At 46.6% G+C, this 18,194-nt stretch overlaps 1 protein-coding gene across 1 annotated transcript in view; it reads left to right on the top strand.

Annotated features, from left to right (window-relative positions):
- The window catches only part of LOC135260816 (brefeldin A-inhibited guanine nucleotide-exchange protein 1-like), a 39,087-nt gene that overhangs the window by 2,717 nt on the left and 18,176 nt on the right, over positions 1-18,194 (top strand). The window contains exons 2-12 of the mRNA XM_064346430.1: positions 9,081-9,111; positions 9,247-9,403; positions 9,972-10,118; positions 11,286-11,465; positions 12,617-12,821; positions 13,445-13,558; positions 14,590-14,777; positions 15,308-15,441; positions 17,184-17,418; positions 17,529-17,628; positions 17,752-17,891. Coding sequence (XP_064202500.1) covers positions 9,081-9,111; positions 9,247-9,403; positions 9,972-10,118; positions 11,286-11,465; positions 12,617-12,821; positions 13,445-13,558; positions 14,590-14,777; positions 15,308-15,441; positions 17,184-17,418; positions 17,529-17,628; positions 17,752-17,891 — 1,631 coding nt within the window. The remainder of the gene's footprint in view (positions 1-9,080; positions 9,112-9,246; positions 9,404-9,971; positions 10,119-11,285; positions 11,466-12,616; positions 12,822-13,444; positions 13,559-14,589; positions 14,778-15,307; positions 15,442-17,183; positions 17,419-17,528; positions 17,629-17,751; positions 17,892-18,194) is intronic.

The following is an 18,194-nucleotide window of genomic DNA, read 5'->3' as shown; positions in this document are numbered from 1 at the left end:
TCTAGAGAGTCTTTCACAGCTGACATTTTTACAAGTTTTGTACGTCTACATTTACTGGAACTCTTATGTACTGTGCTCAGAGAAGATGACCCGGAGGTGACCGTGCTGATTGTTTATCTCATTTCCATGCTTGTACGAGTTATCTTGTTGAGCTTCTCAACGGTACTGAGTCACAGTGTACTAAGGTCTGCTGATTGATTTAGCTAATTGTGTAGTCTGGGTGAAGCAGCAGTAGGTATGATGCGTGTTGGTGTGGGAGGCCATAGTGAATACCTGCATGCCCTGTGCCCATGGCTTGTGTGGCACGTAGAGTGTAGATAGGAACTGGAGCAGGTGGGAGGGGCCAGGCAATCAAGCCTAGGAAGTAACAGGATAACAGCTTCTACTGCCCATGTCGAGGGCAAAAGAGCCAGCTGCCCATTGAATTCAGTGTAGAAAACCAAGGTGATGACATCAAGGATGGACGGTGTGTGGCACAGTGGGTAAGGAACTGCGCTTGTAACCGAAAGGTCGTAGGTTCGAATCCCTGGTAAGGACACTGCCGTTGTACCCTTGAGCAAGGTACTTAACCTGCATTGCTTCAGTATATATCCAGCTGTATAAATGGATACAATGTAAAGTGCTATGTAAAAAGTTGTGTAAGTCGCTCTGGATAAGAGCGTCTGCTAAATGCCTGTAATGTAATGTAATGTAATCAACACCTGCCACCTGCTAAATGCGGGTGGAATTTGGCATGTAACTCCAACACTCTTATCAGGTACTTTGCCGGGTGACCTTTTGGTAGCATGAAATAATTCCATTTGAGGTGATACTACAGCTTGCTACAACTCCCATGAGCACTGGGTGATCACTGTGTCCTCATTCTGTTGGCCCATCCAGTTTCCTCTTTCACGTCTTGCCTTCTCAGTCGAGCTGGGAGTATGTTTGATAAGAAGGAGAAAATGCTGAGTGGCTACTGACTTTGGAAAGCCCCTTTCCACTGTGGCTGGTGTGCCAAAAAGCTAATGTCAAGCCCTGATTCTGGAGGATGCTCAACATACTGCTTGAAACTGCCAGGTTTGTGGTATGCTGAAGTACTGCATCAGTCAAAGCTGCTATAAATGAATTATCACAGGTGGATTTTGGTTTGGCAGCCATGTCTGATGAGTTTGCAGATGCTGATTCAGATATCTACTTCTTTGCTGCTGAAAGAGTTGCAGATGTTTTAGTTTGAATTCATTCACTTAGAAGAATGGATCATCAGTGATAATGATGAAACCTGGCTGCAGGTGGAGTGTTAGTTTTTGGTTTAAGCTTATTTAGACTTGTAGAACAAGCAGCTCCTGTTTTGGATCACATTCCTTCCTTCCTTTGTTGCAAAGGGAACTGGCCACGAACGGCTTTTGTCTTCCCTAAATGTCATCTTCCACAATAGTGGGTTGGGCTGCTGTATAGAATTTCACTGAAGCACCCTGGCGGGGTAGTTACAGCTCTGAGGCTCTGACCAGGGGAGGTGGGGTTTGAATCCCAGATGTGGCACTGCTGATGAGTCCAACCCAAACATCTGCTGCAGGGGGTCTCCATGCGACAAATTGCTTGTAAAATAAAATTTTGTTGATGCATGCATGCACGTAAACATGCAAACGCTGTGAAATGATACAGAAAGAAGCACTGGTATGAGCATTGATGTTTACACTGGGATAACTAAATGCGTGAGGCAGCATCCATCCTTGGACAATGACTAGCACAGCTGTAGGGCAGCTGATATAAATCAGCAGAAGATCCCTGCTATGGCTGGCAGTGTGACAGACGGAGATGGAGGAGATGGAGAAACAGTGGGGCCATGCAGTCTGCTGGTTGACACGCTGTCTTTCAGTTTTTTAGAGCTGGAACAGAGTAGTGTGTGTGTGAGTGTGTGTGTATGTGTGTGTGTGTGTGAGTGAGTGTGTGTGTGTGTGTGTGTGTGTGTGTGTGTGTGTACTCAGAACACAGAGTCTATTGTGCATTTCCTTCTAAGCTGCTGAGTCAAGGTTGGAGCTGCAGGAGAGAGGCCTGAACTTGCGTGGGATTGAGTGCATTAAAGCATCTTGTCTGGGCATTAACTCTGTATACCAGTGCCTTTTTCAAATCGCTGTTTTGTTTGTACCTCCTGATTTGAGACTTTGGAAAATGTTGACATTTCAGTTGCCACAACATCAATTTTTATCCTTCGTTTATTCTGAAATGAGTTGCTGTTTTAAGCCCCTCAGATCCGTTGTGATCAGGGGCACATTGTCAGTGACACTGACTGAGAATACAGCACTGCCACGGGATGTCAACCCGAGATGTCAGCCATTAATTTACGGGCTCTTGTTAAAAGCTCGGCTCACAATCTGCGCTTCTACTGTTTTGTAATAAGAAAAGCGGGGTTATTAAGCCTGCTCTTTGCGTTGGGAGACTAAATGAGTTACAGGGACAATAACATAAGTTTAATTTGCGCTCGGCGTAATTTGTAGGATTAAGAAACCGCCTTTTCCTCTAAGCTTTATAAAACGCGCTCCTGAATGCGTGGCAGTGGAGACCTTGCAGTGAGTTGGTAAACAGGAGAAGAGAGAATGCTCGCGGTTATGAAAGCAGGGGCTTCGCAGTCGGCCTCCGGTGAGCAGTAACGGTGCTGATTGCCTGGCCTCATGCTCTGCATCCATGGTCGTGGCAGACGATCCGGGTGGTCCGCGCTCTCTCTGCACAGCTGCCGTCCATTTACAGGGCCCGATGGGATAGCTGGCCATCGCAACAGCCAATAGGATTCTGTCAGTCAGCCCCTTCTCTCCCCTAGTTTTGCCCGTCTAATATGGAACACAACAGTTCTTGCCATCTGTTCACTATTGGAATGGTTTTACTTCTTATAATTACTTTTTTTGGTTTGGTTGTTTATGTTCAGAGTAGAGTTTCTTTTTCATTACGCATTTGTGTAGTTCTACTGTTTCTTGTTCTGTTGAGAGCAATGCGTAGCGGAGTTTGTTGATGTGTGTGGTTTTGTTTCTTTGTGTTATTGAGTGAATGTGTACCACAGTTTGTGTTCTTTTTTGCGCCCGTGCCCTAAGAATGCCTCACACATTTCAGGGCCATCAGAAATGGCACTTGTGATTACGACTAGGTTATGAATCATTGATGAAATCTCTGTACAGTACAGGCCAGAGTGGCACAGTGCGGTTCAAGGGCAGCAGGAGAAGGGTCATAGTCACGGTGACAGTGATGTGGCTGAGGGTGGATTTGATTACTTCTGTGCCAGACTCTCTCAGATTCACTCAAAAAACTCCAGACACAAGAGGGATCCCCTGGGGCTAAAGCGCTGTGTGCTTCGTTCGATTTAGAGGACAAACAAAGAGTAAATTATGTGAAATATATTCATATTCCCTGGCTTCCCTGAAAATTCGCTTTGGCTGGGTAGAGGGGCATGAGAGGCCCAGCAGTTTTATTGAAAGAGCTTCCTTTACCTACCTCTTGGTAGGGGAAAAGCAATAAAAAACTCCCCTCTGCTGAAGCTCAGTGATAGCTGTACAGTGAAACTGGGCTTTTAAGAGGACCTCCCATTTTCTCATTGTGTGCCTTTATACACACACATACACACACACACACACGCATATACACACTTACACACACACACACACAGGCAAACACGCACACACGCACACACGCGCACACACACCGTATCATTCCCATACTGTTTCCCATAATGCTTCAGGAGGAGGTTTTGTTACAGTGGTCCTTTCTTCCTGGCCGCAGCGGGCCTGCAGCGTCGGTCCGATAATCAGGCCAAGGAGAGGGGCCGCTCTGGATGGAATCCAGCACCTGCCCTCAGGCTCACCCTCAGACCGTGCATTGTGTGCAGAACCCGCTAACACCCGGATAAAGTCCTCCCAGAATCCGCCCCTCCTTAAGACCAGTACCCTTTTAAGGCTTTTGCAGTGCCCATGCCACAGGCAGCCAATGAGAATGCGCTAAATAAATGGGTTTTATTTATAAGTTTATTTATTTATTTATCTGTTTCATTGCCCCAGACTGCTATGTGGCAAAGAGCTTTCTTTGTGACTCTAACATTTGAGCACACATATTGGCCAGGTTGGATTTTCTGTGCCTTTGAAAAACATTTTTGCATAAGGGGTTAGAGGGAAGCTGTGTGCTACAGCTTTGATCCCTGCTGGTTCCCTGTTCTGGTGAATTCTGCCCTGAGTACGGTCCACCGCCCTGATTGGTTCCGTTCTGCCTGTAATGTTTGCGACTGAAAGGTCCTGCTTTGTGGAGGAGATGAGGACAAGCACAAACATTCTTCCTCTGATGGGTGACTGAAACATCTTTCCCTCTGAGGAAGGTGCTCCATAAACACCTGTCCCAGCCAAGCTCTTTTGTTCTGTGGGGTATGGGCCATTACACCCTTTCAGCCCTTTAGCTTCTCATTTCTTTTTTAAGCAGCATCAAAACCTGTCGCACATAGGCCTACCAGGCAAAGAAACGCAAAAAGTGCATTTGGGTGATGATTTCTATTCCTAAGACTTATATATATATTCTAATATATAATTTTATATTTTTTTAAAATAATATAGGCTATATATATATTTTTTTTTATTTTTTTTTTTTTATATTGCTTACGCTGTTAATTTTGTGATGGAGCCTTCTCTTGGCTTTGTGCTTTTGGCAGTGAAAGCGGTCTTCCTGATCATTTTGCATTCTACTTACAGTAACTACAAACCAGTTTTTAAGTTCCTGATAGGGAAGTGGTATGTTATCATGAATCAAATATTTGGATAGCGTGACGCGCGAGTGTAACGTCTGGAATGCCTGACCCTGCTTATCAGAGAATTACATTGGGAGATCCCAGTCAGCCAGTCCTAAGTTTCAGCCCAGTTCTGTCCCAAACGGGGACGGTGTTGCCCCTTGTTTTTGGCCAGCTTGCCCTCAGTTGAGCTCATTTGTGCTCTGAGCTTCTGCTGTGCTGTGTCCCCGGCTTGGTTGGCCAGCTCTCTGTTCATTTCCTCTGATGCAGGTAAAGTGCTTTTATCCATTTATTCCAGACTGCGAGGGCAACAGCTTGTCACATAATTGGTGTAAAATGTTTGTGAAAGCGCTGGACTGCGCAGCTTTGCTTCTATTAGATTTATGTCACTTAAACAGGAGGCATAGAGACCAGCCCACAGCCAGCCTGGTTCCAGCTCTACAGTGGGAAAGGGGTATAATGATCCAGCCTGGTTCCAGCTCTACAGTGGGAAAGGGGTATAATGAGCCAGCCTGGTTCCAGCTCTACAGTGGGAAAGGGGTATAATGAGCCAGCCTGGTTCCAGCTCTACTGTGGGAAAGGGGTATAATGAGCCAGCCTGGTTCCAGCTCTACAGTGGGAAAGGGGTATAATGAGCCAGCCTGGTTCCAGCTCTACAGTGGGAAAGGGGTATAATGAGCCAGCCTGGTTCCAGCTCTACAGTGGGAAAGGGGTATAATGAGCCAGCCTGGTTCCAGCTCTACAGTGGGAAAGGGGTATAATGAGCCAGCCTGGTTCCATCTCTTGAGTGGGAAAGGGGTATAATGACTCAGCCTGGTTCCAGCTCTACAGTGGGAAAGGGGTGTAATGAGCCAGCCTGGTTCAGCTCTACAGTGGGAAAGGGGTATAATGAGCCAGCCTGGTTCCAGCTCTAGAGTGGGAAAGGGGTATAATGACTCAGCCTGGTTCCAGCTCTACAGTGGGAAAGGTAAATTTTTTTCCTGCAGATACTGCGGTGGTTTTCAAAAGCTGTGAACTCTTTACTGATGAACTGTAGGATGTGTTAAAAACGTGCAATAGAGAGAGCCTAGTCTTCTCCAGTATCTTTGGCTGTTGTTTCTGGGGGTGGGTTATGTTTAGAAATGCATCACATTTTTATGGTGATGTTTATAGCCTGTATCGACCCGTTCGTGTATCTCCTGAACAAAAATAAATGACTGGAGCTGTGGATGATATTTATCAGAGCCTTGGATATTAAGTGTAGCGTACTGCAGCGGTGCAGTCACCCTGAAAGCCCTGCGGTGGGTTTAATTGAGGGACCTGTTTAAGACTGTTACTAAGTTGCGCTACATTAGGCAGTGCTTTCATTTGTTTCCCGGGCTGTGGTGGAGATTTTCTCTTAGCAGACACAGGAATTCAAATCAGACTCTTAATTATGTAATAACTTAGACTATGCAGTTGGCTACGTTTAGCAATGCAGCCTGCAGTAATTATGTAGATATTTTTACTTCGTTTATTGTTAAAAAAAATAGAAGGGTTCCTTGTTTCATTGCCGGAGGTAAGTTTGTTTGTGAGTGTGTGTGTGTGTGCACACATTTCTGCCTGTAAGCATGTTTCTGCGTGTGTGTACGTGTTTCCCTGTAAGCGTGTTTGTGTGTGCATGTGTGTGCACGTGCACACACGCGCGTGTGTGTGTGCATGTACGCGTGCGTGTATGTCTGCACACACACACTGCTGCTGTAAAAGTTGCTCTTTGCCCCAGTTCCTTGTGTGAATTTCTCACTTTTAAGGTGTGCCTGCAGCTTATCCTCAGGTGTGTCCATTATTCTTCTGTCATAGGGAGGTGTGTAGCTGTGTTAGAGTCGGCTCAGAGCGTAAGCCTTTTCAAGGGCAGAGGGCTGGGGGCAGTGGGGGTGGAGGGGTGAGGATTTCTCTTCCGTCCTAAGCAGCACAAAAGCAAATCCCTTCTGCAACAGGAGCATACACCGTCCGCGGGTGTACACCAATGGCGTCTGTCCGATTTTAATGGGAGGGTTACCTAGTATCAGCTTATACACCAGACCCCCCCCCCCATGGCACTTAGGCCCTGTGAAGGTGTGTAATGAGATCTTTGGAAAAAGTCAAGGTGTCACATTGCAGTTACAATCTGAGAACAGCAGCTGAGGGCGGGTTTGCGCCGAGGAGTTAAAATGGCGTCCCCAGGCTACCTTTTCAGATGTCCTATGGAATCAAAGTAGTTAACGGTCACTTCCTGCTGAATGCAGTGGGAATGGGAGGTGGCTACCATTGTCCAGTGCTATCGCCATCAATAGTAGCGATAACGCCATCCAGACAGTGAGGACAGGCAATGCACACTGGGATAGCCTGTGGGGTGGTGGTGGGATCCTCTGTAGACTTAGTCACTAACTGCTGCCGTAGATATGAGAAGAACAACAGTTTGGGTATTGTGTCAGAGCCTATGCAGTCGAATAGATGTGGTTTGTGGTGTGACGTTTCACAATTTTTGTTTATCCACTAATTGTGTTTTCCTTTTTTATTTTTCTATTTTTTTTCCAGGAGGGGGGTTCAAAAGGTGTTGGAAATTATCCTTTAGCTACAAACACAACAGTGTGATGTATTAAATGCTTGTTTTTAAAGATCGCAGCCGATGCTAGTTGCCATGTCCTTAGCATGAGTTCACACAGTCGGTCTAACTAACAACAATGGGCTTTGTCCCTCGCGTTGAGCGATTTGCTTTGCATACCCAAAGCACACCATGTATAAATATCCGACCTGCTGAAGCGGATGTAAAAGTTGTTTGAAACCGGCAGCCAGCAGGGTTGCTTTCTTTCAGATATGACCGTCAGCCTGTAGCGGCCTTCCAATTTAGCCCCAGCGAGTTATCCAAGCTGCAAGAAAAAAAGTGTTTTTCTCCTTATGAAGCCATAGGCATGCTTTGTTTGTAGAAAAACACTCTTCCCCCCAGTTGAGATTAACCCATTATAGGACTGTGGCTCCTGAACAAATGCATGCAAACCTAGGTGTTTCACACACAGCTCATATTTGTCCCAAGTCTGCTTTGAACAGCAGTTCAGTTCTGTTTTAAAATTGTGACTTTTGAATATTGTAAGAGACTCATCATTTTCACAGAGGCGATTGGCTTAATAGGCTATCCAGCGCTTCGGGATGGGGTCTATTTGTTCAGTCTGTTGGCTGAAATGAAAAGACAGCCGGAACCCAATATAACTGTGTTCAGCATAGAGCAGGAAGTCTGAGTCTGGCGAAAGGGTTCGGAGAGAATGCAGATCTGGGCTGCAGCCATTTTATTTCTACTTCTCTGTTGACTTTTTCTTTTCACTCCACGGTATCAATGCTGAGCCATGCAGTCACTGCGCACTCTCTACACGCAGCTGGTGCAGGCAGAATGCTGCCATCTGATTGGTCAGGTCAGGCAGGCTCCCACAATGAGATGGGAAAAGTCCCACTGACTGAGCCCTCCCCTCACTGGGCCACAAAATGGCTGATCATACATCGATGTGCAAGGCTGCCAGCCAAAGTGAGCACAGATGCAGTCAGGTGCCAGTGCGCTGGAACCCATTGGAGAAACTTGATGAAGCCCAAAGCAGTCTGCTCAGTGAATGTGCTGAAAATTCAGAACGTTCCGGAGGAGTTCACGACGGTGTGCTCAGAATGCGTTGTTGGGTAACTTGGGTCACGAATGCACTTTGTTCTCGTGCTCCTGTCTTTGATTGTTTAAACATTTTGCCCAGAGATGAAAATGTGAGAGTGTCTCAGGCTTGTTGCCAAGCGACAGTCACTCTTCCACGATGTTGATGTGTAGCAGAAACACAGATGGTCTGGTGCTGCTGGTCTGAGTCAGTTCTGAACGATGTGCACAGATGGTTGAGAGGCGGTCGTGATTGGTCCCTGTAAGATTGGTATTGTTGACAGATTTGTGCGGATAGTTGCTTAAACTGAATGCAGTGGAGAAGAGTGGGTTGTAAACCTGCAACCTCCTGGTCGCAAACCCATTGCCATGCCCACTACTGCACCCTGTTGCTCTTGTGCATTTTCAATGTCAAGTTGAAGCTGAATGGAAACTTATGGAAACTTTTTTTCCTGAGAATTAGCCTACAGGGCAGTAAACCAGCATGAATCTGTGTGTGGTACTGAAGCACACTGTACCATTTGGCCTGGCGCTTATTTGAACAGCTGTGTCTGTGTGTGGCAACCGTTTTATCACTAGGTGTGTTGAGTGCGCTCCACGTTGAGAAGGTACAGGATGTTTCCCAGCTCTGTGCAGAACACTGAGTGTGGCCTGTGTCCAGTCGCTGATTTGGAGAGCAGGTGATGTGGGAATCAAAATTTTTTTTTTCTTTTTCTTTTTCAGAGGAAATAAAAGAAGAATCAAAGAAATTAAGGTATGTTGAAATGATTTCAGTTAGAACACGTCCCGTTGGCATAACTTATTTGCCCGGCACAGTGTGTCTGTTCAGCCAGCATAATGATGTGTATTTCGGGATGCGGGGGGTGCGATGTCCTCTCTCCTCGTTCAGTTCCCCTGCAGGAGAGAATAAGGAGAGTTCCAGCGCCCTGCCTCCCGTCAAATCGAAAGCCAGCTTCATCGAGGCCGATAAGTACTTCCTGCCGTTCGAGCTCGCCTGCCAGTCCAAATGCCCGCGCATCGTCAGCACGTCACTGGACTGCCTACAGGTGGGCGCCGCGGAGACGCCGCTCTGTGACATCATCGTCTGCTCTCGTTTCTCGTGTGACACTAAATGAAGTGACATTCTCTCCTTTTCATATCTGCAAAAGGCCAGGAATGATGAAATGCTTCCTGTTCACACATTCAGCTGTTTCATTTTACATATGTCACAATGACCGCATCCTGAGTTGGGCTGACCTTCTTAAAATGATTAAGTAACTGATCATTTGCTGCTGCTTTAGCAGCTTAGCCCTATGACTTCTGTGAATACTGGTCCAGCTGAAAGTGTGGGACGATTCAATCCTACTGTTGTGTATTTTTTTTGAATGGGGAATTTAGTCAGATCTTAGAGTTTTTGTTCATTTTATTCTGATGCAGTTTAAGAGTCTGCTGAGCACATTTTTTTCACAAAAGAAAAAAATTCAATACTCTTGTATACAAATTCAGTATTCATGGATAGAAACAAAATGCATTGTGGTTATATTGAATCATCTTTTTTATGATATCGGGTGGCGTACATAGCCACATTTTTGAAAACGGAGTGGAAATAAACAAAGTCGTAATTTCTTTGCTCAGAAACTGATTGCGTATGGACACCTCACCGGCAGCGCCCCAGACAGGACCGCGCCCGGGAAGAGGTTAATCGACAGGATCATCGAGACCATCTGCAGCTGTTTCCAGGGCCCGCAGACCGACGAAGGAGTTCAGCTGCAGATCATAAAGGTGTGGCATCCATCAAACGCGCCCACTCGCCTGTCTGGGGGGGTACAGCGCACCAGTCAGGCACATGTGGGACAGGGGTTGGTTGGCAAGCTGTGGTCCCGGGGAGGGCGGTGTGTCTGCAGGTTTTTGTGGTTTCCTTTTGGCAGGGGGCTGCTTTACGTCTTGGAAACCTCCGGAGAATCACGTCTTGGATCTAAAGATTCCGCTCACATTGTTTCCAAGGCTGCCGTTTGAAAGTTAAACGCAAAAACCACATCGGCCCTTTGGGAGTGGATTTAGCCATCCATGTGCTCTCCTGTTTCTCTTCTCCTCTCTCCCCTATTCCACACAAACACATATGCATATGAACATACACATGCACGCACACACACACACACACAACTCACACACATATATGCACTCACAAACATGCACACAGACACACCCACATACACACACACACACACACACACCCTCCCTCCCTCCCAAACCCCCGTCAGGCTTGGTTGGCAGCTTGTCTCACAGATGAACAGACACAGTGTTTCAGGTGGGAGCTGGGCCTGTGCTGTGTGCTGTCACAGTCCTTCCACAGATCCCATCAAAGCGACAGAGTCCAGCGTCCTGGAGATCATCCTGCTCGTCACTGTAACAACGCTGTGTGACTGCAGGAAATCCCAAAGTCTGGCAGAAACTAGATTCTTCCTGCCACTGAATGCGCACAGATGTGGTAGCGGTTAATGTGCCACAGGAGAGGGATTCTGCGCTGTTTTATTAAACCCAATATCACAGTGGTGAGATGGCGGATCACGGTTATGTGTTCCCACTCTTCTGGGTGACGGATAGTGTCTCCCAATATGTGTACAGAAATGCATTTATAACCTAAATACAAGACCAGGCCGGGTGAATATATTGTGGGGGATCAAGTCACAGGGAGAAACACCACTGACAATATGTGATGGTGTTGTGTGCGCGTGCGTGTGTGTGTGAATCTGTGTGTGTGCGTGTGTGTGTGCATGCGTGTGGATGTATGTGTGTGTGTGTGTGCGTGTGCGTGAATGTGTGTGTGCGCGTGTGTGTATGTGCATGCGTGTGGATGTGTGTGTGTGTGTGTGTGTGTGTGTGCATGCGTGTGGATGTATGTGTGTGTGTGTGTGTGTGTGTGTGTGTGCGCACATCTCTGTTCCTTAGGCCCTGCTCACGGCCGTGACCTCCCAGCACATTGAGATCCACGAGGGAACGGTCCTGCAGGCAGTCAGGACCTGCTACAACATTTACCTGGCCAGCAAGAACCTCATCAACCAGACCACCGCCAAAGCCACGCTCACGCAGATGCTCAACGTCATCTTCGCCCGAATGGAGAACCAGGCGGTGAGCTCCTCTGTCCCTGCCATTTTCCTTCTGTCTTTCTATTTCTTTCTCTCTCTGTCTCACTCACACACACACACTCACATACGCATACACAGACACACACGCATACACACACGCACGCACGCACACACGCACGCACGCACGCACACACACACGTTCACACACACAAACACGCTCACATACATGCACGTAAGCATGCACACACGCACATACACACATACGCAAACACACACACATACGCAAACACACACATGCACATATGCAAACACACACACACACACATACATACACTAACACACACGCATATATAATACTCTGACGTGTTATTTCGGTGCTTGCAGTCGCTCTTCTAAAGCCCCGCTGACCTCATCGATCTGGAGTGTTGCTGTAGCAGAAAATTGAATTTACTCTGTTGAATTGGTGGCTGGCTTGCGCTGATACTCTGAGCCGCTGTTGTCCAGAACTCTTGCGTGTTCGCGGCGGTGCTGGAATAGCCTGGCGTGCCCTGATCGTGCATTGCGCTGGGTACGGGCGTTTATGCTGAGGTGTGAGGGTGGGGAGGGCTGTGGGGGCCACATAATAGCCTATCTGGTCCTTCAGAGAGAAGCGGCAGTTGTACCTCACAGGGCTGTGTTTGCCTGAGTCCGTGGCTTAATGGCTGAGCTGTGGCTTCTCGAAGCGGCGGCTCTACCTCACAGGGCTGTGTTTGGCCCAGTCCGCGGCTTAATGGCTGAGCTGTGGCTTCGCTGAGACTGCCTGTGGAGACTGCCCATGGTCTCCTCTCTCTCTGCAAATTAAACAGGAGCGCAGGTTGGACTGTGGACTCTGGGTTTTAGTTGAGATCCAGACTGCCCTGAAATGTCAACATGGATTTGGCTAAATCAGAGCCTCCTGTCTGGCTGTTTGTACTGGAGTCAAACTGGATTAAATGTAATATGTGGTTTTTAGAGAAACAGGTATTTCAGGGTTGAGACGCATATTTTAAATATGTGGGAATGGCTTCTGATCAGCTCTTTCCACTTTTATAAGGCTAAAGTCCTGTTGACACGTCTGTGCGTGCGTGTGTGTTTGCATACATACGTCTTTGTGCATGCTTACGTGCATGTGTGTGTGTGTGTGTGCATATGTGCTTACGTGCGTGTGTGTCTCAGCTTCAGGAGGCCAAGCAGATGGAGAAGGACAGGCTCAGGCAGCAGCTGCTGCAGCAGTCCCAGCCCCCCCACTCCTCAGAGCCCCAGTCTAACGGCACCGAGGAGCCCCCCAGCCTGGAGGACCCCGAGCCCGAGAACGGCTCCGTGTTCTGCTGCCCGGAGAACGAGCAGACCGAGGCCGACCAGGCCACGGCGGCCTCACAGAGTGAGTCTCCCTCTGCTCTCACCTCTCAGTCTCTCCATCTCTCTCCACACGTTCATTCTGCTCCATCTCTCAGTCTCCCCATCTCTCTCCACACGTTCATTCTGCTCCATCTCTCAGTCTCTCCATCTTTCTCCACACGTTCATCCTGCTCCATCTCTCAGTCTCTCCATCTGTCTCCACACGTTCATCCTGCTCCATCTCTCAGTCTCTCCATCTCTCTCCACACGTTCATTCTGCTCCATCTCTCTCCACACGTTCATTCTACTCCATCTCTGTCTCTCCATCTCTCTCCACACGTTCATCCTGCTCCATCTCTCAGTCTCTCCATCTCTCTCCACACGTTCATCCTGCTCCATCTCTCAGTCTCTCCATCTCTCTCCACACGTTCATCCTGCTCCATCTCTCAGTCTCTCCATCTCTCGCCACACGTTCATTCTGCTCCATCTCTCAGTCTGTCCATCTGTCTGCATATGCCCATCCTGCTCCATCTCTGTCTCTTTATCCCTCTCGGTCCCTCTCTGTCTCTCCACTTATCTTTCTCTCTCACCGCCTCTGTCCATCTATATCCATCTGTTCTTTGGCATCTTTGATGAGACTGTAAAAAGCGTCTTACTTGCCTTTAGAATTCTCCAAACAAGACACAGAGGACACAGAGGAAGATTCCCCAAACTATGAAGAAAAGGCCCTGGAGATAGTGCAGAGCATTATACAGGAAGTAGTCAACAGTGTTGCGAGGGGTAAGGTATCACATGTTGTATATCCACAGTACTGTGCCAGTGTCAGTACAAAATATGTTGCCCGTGCAAAACCTGTTGCCTTCTGCTACCAGTCAAAGCTAGCTGCTAACTTTCTAGCCTTTCTACAGTTCTACAGTTCACAAACTGCTAGGCCTTCCATACAGGCCTTTCTATTGTTCACTTGTTTCTGCTAACTACTTAGCTTGCAGTGCTTTAGCCTGCAGGCTAATAACAGTAGGACTGTCCAACCCAGATCCTACGTGCATAACCACATAGTTCTTAGCGTTGTTTCCAATAAGGGGTCGATACGTTCCAATGACTCCAGTACCAGAAGCAGAAAGGCAACAGGTTTTGCACGGGCAACAGGTTTTGTTCTGACTCCTGTACTTCTTTTGTCCTCAGTTCTGCTGTGCCACAGTTTCCTTGAGTTCAGTGCTCTCTGGTTGCATGCACTTCAGGAAATAGTTCCAAGTAAAAATAAGATAAAGGTTGTCCACAAAGCACCCAAGCTCAGTGTTGATGATTACTGTGCAAAGAGATCTACATTCACTCTGACTTTCAGGGAAGAAAATGACTATCAATGAGTGATTAAAATCTGTCATTTTATCTTGGGTTTCCCAGTTTGTCCCTCATTTGACATTGATTACAACTTTTTTTTTGTACAAACATTTGAATATTGATCCTAGTAATTAGTCACTCAATGTGAATTATTTGAATAATGGAGCATTCTGCCTCTTCCCTCTTAAGGATATGGAGTTTCCTCGTTTTTGTCATTTGCTGCCTAGAAGATGTCATTTGCTTACTTGTTGACAGTGGTGTTACGAATATTCGTGAAGGTGTTTTAAAGGGCAGAGTTTGACAAGCAACACTGTAAGTCACAGAGCAGGAATGAATTTCTGGAGTCTTGCGACCTATAAAAAATAAAAGCATATTATTATTGTGAAACCTTTTATTACTTGGAAAACCAATGAGGTATTTGTGTGTGTGTCTGTGTGTCTATGTGTGTGTGTGTGTGTGTGTGTGTGGTATAGATTCCAGGGACAGCATGGTAGAGACAGAGGGCGTGGCCGTCACGCCGAGTTCCCTTGACGACGAGGCGGGACTTGGCAGCAACGGCGAGAGCATCCACGCCAACGGCATTCCCGACACGCCCATCTCACCAAGCTACGCGCCGTCCCTGACTGATGACAGGCTGTCAATCTCCTCCAATGACACTCAGGTGCACTGCCTAGCTCCGCCCCCTCACCAACCTGTCACCTCTGCAGACATTAAAGAGCTCCATCAGCTGCTCAAGTCAAGTGATACTTGACTTTATTATCTCATGTAGGAAATTTATTTGATTTCCATTTCAATGCCTTTAAAGAGAATACACAATGCAAAGTATCAAAGAATATCAAAATAACCTCATCAGAATAACAACCTAAATTTAATTCTCATTATTAAACTTTATGTTTGCTGGTTTGAGTGAGTCCGCATATCTCCAAAGGCAAAGGTCTGAACCTCCCCCTACTCATGCCAATTAAAATAAAACAGGAAAACTCCTCTCCACATTACTTAAATTACTGCACATGCACTGAAACATTGAAACAGGACCTTAGCAGAAAGCAGTTAATCTTCCCCAGGTAATTTATGTATAGTTGTATTTATATTTCCTGGGAGATTGTTTATTTTACTCTTTCGTGTGTTGCTGTGCTCCCAGCGGAAACCTTGGCGTTCTCTGACCGTTTCCTCCGTCTCTCTCTCTCCCAGGATTCGGGGACCCCCACCGGTCCGTCCCCGGGGGCCAAGTTCTCCCACATCCTGCAGAAGGACGCCTTCCTGGTGTTCCGCTCCCTGTGCAAGCTGTCCATGAAGCCCCTTTCGGACGGCCCCCCCGACCCAAAGTAAGACCTCCATCCCGCTCAGGAGCCTAAAGGGCGATAAGACAGGTGCTTCCAAACCTGGTCCAGGAGAACCGCAAGGTTTGCTGGCTTCTGCTTTCACCATAAAGCTGCCCACCGATTTTGACCCAGGAAATCAGTTAAGAGGGTCATAAGCTATGTATAGGCGGCAGTGTAGTGTAATGGCTAAGGAGTTGGTCTTGTAACCTAAAGGTCACAGGTTCGATTCCCCGGTTGGACACTGCCATTGTACCCTTGAGCAAGGTACTTAACCTGCATTGCTCCAGTATATATCCAGCTGTATACTTGGATACAATGTAAGTCGCTCTGGATAAGAGCGTCTGCTAAATGCCTGTAATGTAATGTAAAGCTGCTTTAATCTTTGTGCTGGCGGTGAAAAGCAGCAGACCCTTTCCATCTCCAGGGCCAAGGTTGGAGGCTGTGGCTTAAGGATGAAATCTTTCCAATCTTCTCGGACGTTTGGTAGTCCTGCTGCTGCCAGGATTGAATAAATGTCAGGAGCAGCCCAACATTTAAGGGAACAGTGCAGCATTTAATAAACAGGCCAAACGAGCCAGAAAATGGACGCATAAATATAGATGTGGTGCCTGGGTGCCAACAGCGAGACTGTCCAAATGATTATTTTCCTCTCCTTAATTATTAAAGATCCTCAATGTGCTTTGCCCCCTCTCATGGTTCCTAGGATACCTTCCTTTGTTATTTTGCAGTGGGGAGAGAGGGGGGAAGCAGGATGTGAGAAATGAACCTGGATCTAGACAGTATTTGGTTGCGTCCAAATAATTATTGAGAAAAATAAACACTTAAAGGGTAAATTTGTGCTGAGTGGTTGTACATTTGGTCCTAAAAATATGTCCCGCCTAAGGACAGATTTTTTTGAAATGTCACATTTTATATAGTACAAAAAGAAAACTCTTTTTGTACGAGGGAACAATCCACCTGTTTTTGTAGGAAAACACAGCTGTCTTTGGAGGAAGACAGGCATGATCTGATGATCTGGAATCGATCTGTGTGTCCATGGTGCTCGGGGTTGCCGTAGAGATGGTTACGCAGGAGTTCTGTAAACATTTTCAGAACAGCGGTTCTGTGAAGATCTGTGATGATGCGTTCAGAACACATCTCTTGTGAAGGGGAGAAGGTTATTTGACAAAGAGGTGCAATCTGAGTGTCTCTCATTTTTACAATTCTGTGAAAAGGTAGATGTTAGGGTTCGATATTCCTAAAAATAACACCGACACACTACTGTGGCCAAAGCTTTGATTTTCCATGAACAATCAAGGTTTTCACCTGGAATACCTTATCTGTCTTTCTTTTCTCTTTTTTTAGCACATGGAGTGGGTTATCCGAAATGGTCCATTGCTGTTGCTCTTTTTTTCTGTCTGCTTTATGTAGTAAAATAAAATGGTGGATACCTAGAGATAATATAACATTACAATATTATACCACATCAGAACAGTCTACTGGAAGACTGAACCTACAGAAAGGAACCTCAACATTAAGCTGTTTCATGAAATGTCTTTCTGTAAAAATAGGCAATATGTAGAAATATAAGCTTCATTAATAAACTTGATATACCTGTACTCAGTTTCTGGGAGTGAGTCCTCAATTTGGCACTGTGATGCCTAAAAACCTCCCTTTGTGTTCATGCTTCGTGTTCCTCAATATTGTGGAATTGACTGCAGTCATATTTCATGATTATTCCTGGTTTTGTTTCCTTTCTGTTGAAGGTCTCACGAGCTTAGGTCAAAGGTCCTGTCCCTGCAGCTGCTCCTGTCCATCCTGCAGAACGCCGGGCCCATCTTCAAGACCAACGAGATGTTCATCAACGCCATCAAGCAGTACCTGTGCGTGGCTCTGTCCAAGAACGGCGTCTCCTCGGTCCCGGAGGTCTTCGACCTGTCTCTCTCCATTTTCCTCACCCTGCTGTCCAACTTCAAGACCCATCTGAAGATGCAGATCGAGGTACCGCCATCAAAGATATTCTATTTACGGAGTAGATATTCAACTCTGTGTCTCTTCTAGGGTTGAGTAACCTTTAAAGTTTTTGTGTGTGTTTATTTTTTGCCTTGCAGGTGTTCTTCAGGGAGATTTTTCTGTACATTTTGGAGACGTCCACCAGCTCCTTCGACCATAAATGGATGGTGATTCGGACTCTGAGCAGGATATGTGCTGGTGAGTTTCAGCTGTGTGTAAAGGGTGATGATGATGATGATGATGATTGTAGTTTTATCTTGTGGTGTGATGCTCCAGTGTCATCATGCTGGCCCAGTTATAACGGCAGTTTTGTTTTTGCAGATGCGCAGAGTGTGGTGGATATTTATGTGAATTATGACTGTGACTTGAACGCTGCTAACATATTCGAGAGGCTGGTGAACGACCTGTCGAAAATTGCGCAGGGCCGAGGAGGACATGAGCTGGGCATGACCCCGGGTCAGGTGAGAAACTCTTTTAAATGCCTCTACGCAGCGGCCACTGTCTCTCGGTTACCACCTGTCAATCCACTGTTCATCATGGGTGATAACATCTTCTCACGAGGGTAGAACTGATATTTTTTTATTTTCATAGTTCTTGTAGAATTTGCAAGAATGCAGTGATAGTCTCTCTCTCTATGTTTTAGTCTGTAGATTTGAGCAGTGATAGTCTCTCTGTGTTTTAGTGTGTAGATTTGAGCAGTGATAGTCTCTCTGTGTTTTAGTGTGTAGATTTGAGCAGTGATAGTCTCTGTGGGTTTTAGTCTG

Source organism: Anguilla rostrata, chromosome 8 (assembly GCF_018555375.3).
Source record: "Anguilla rostrata isolate EN2019 chromosome 8, ASM1855537v3, whole genome shotgun sequence".
Classification (NCBI taxonomy): domain Eukaryota; kingdom Metazoa; phylum Chordata; class Actinopteri; order Anguilliformes; family Anguillidae; genus Anguilla; species Anguilla rostrata.
The sequence above is the reverse complement of the archived record's forward strand: the minus strand, read 5'-3'. Positions and strand labels throughout refer to the sequence as shown.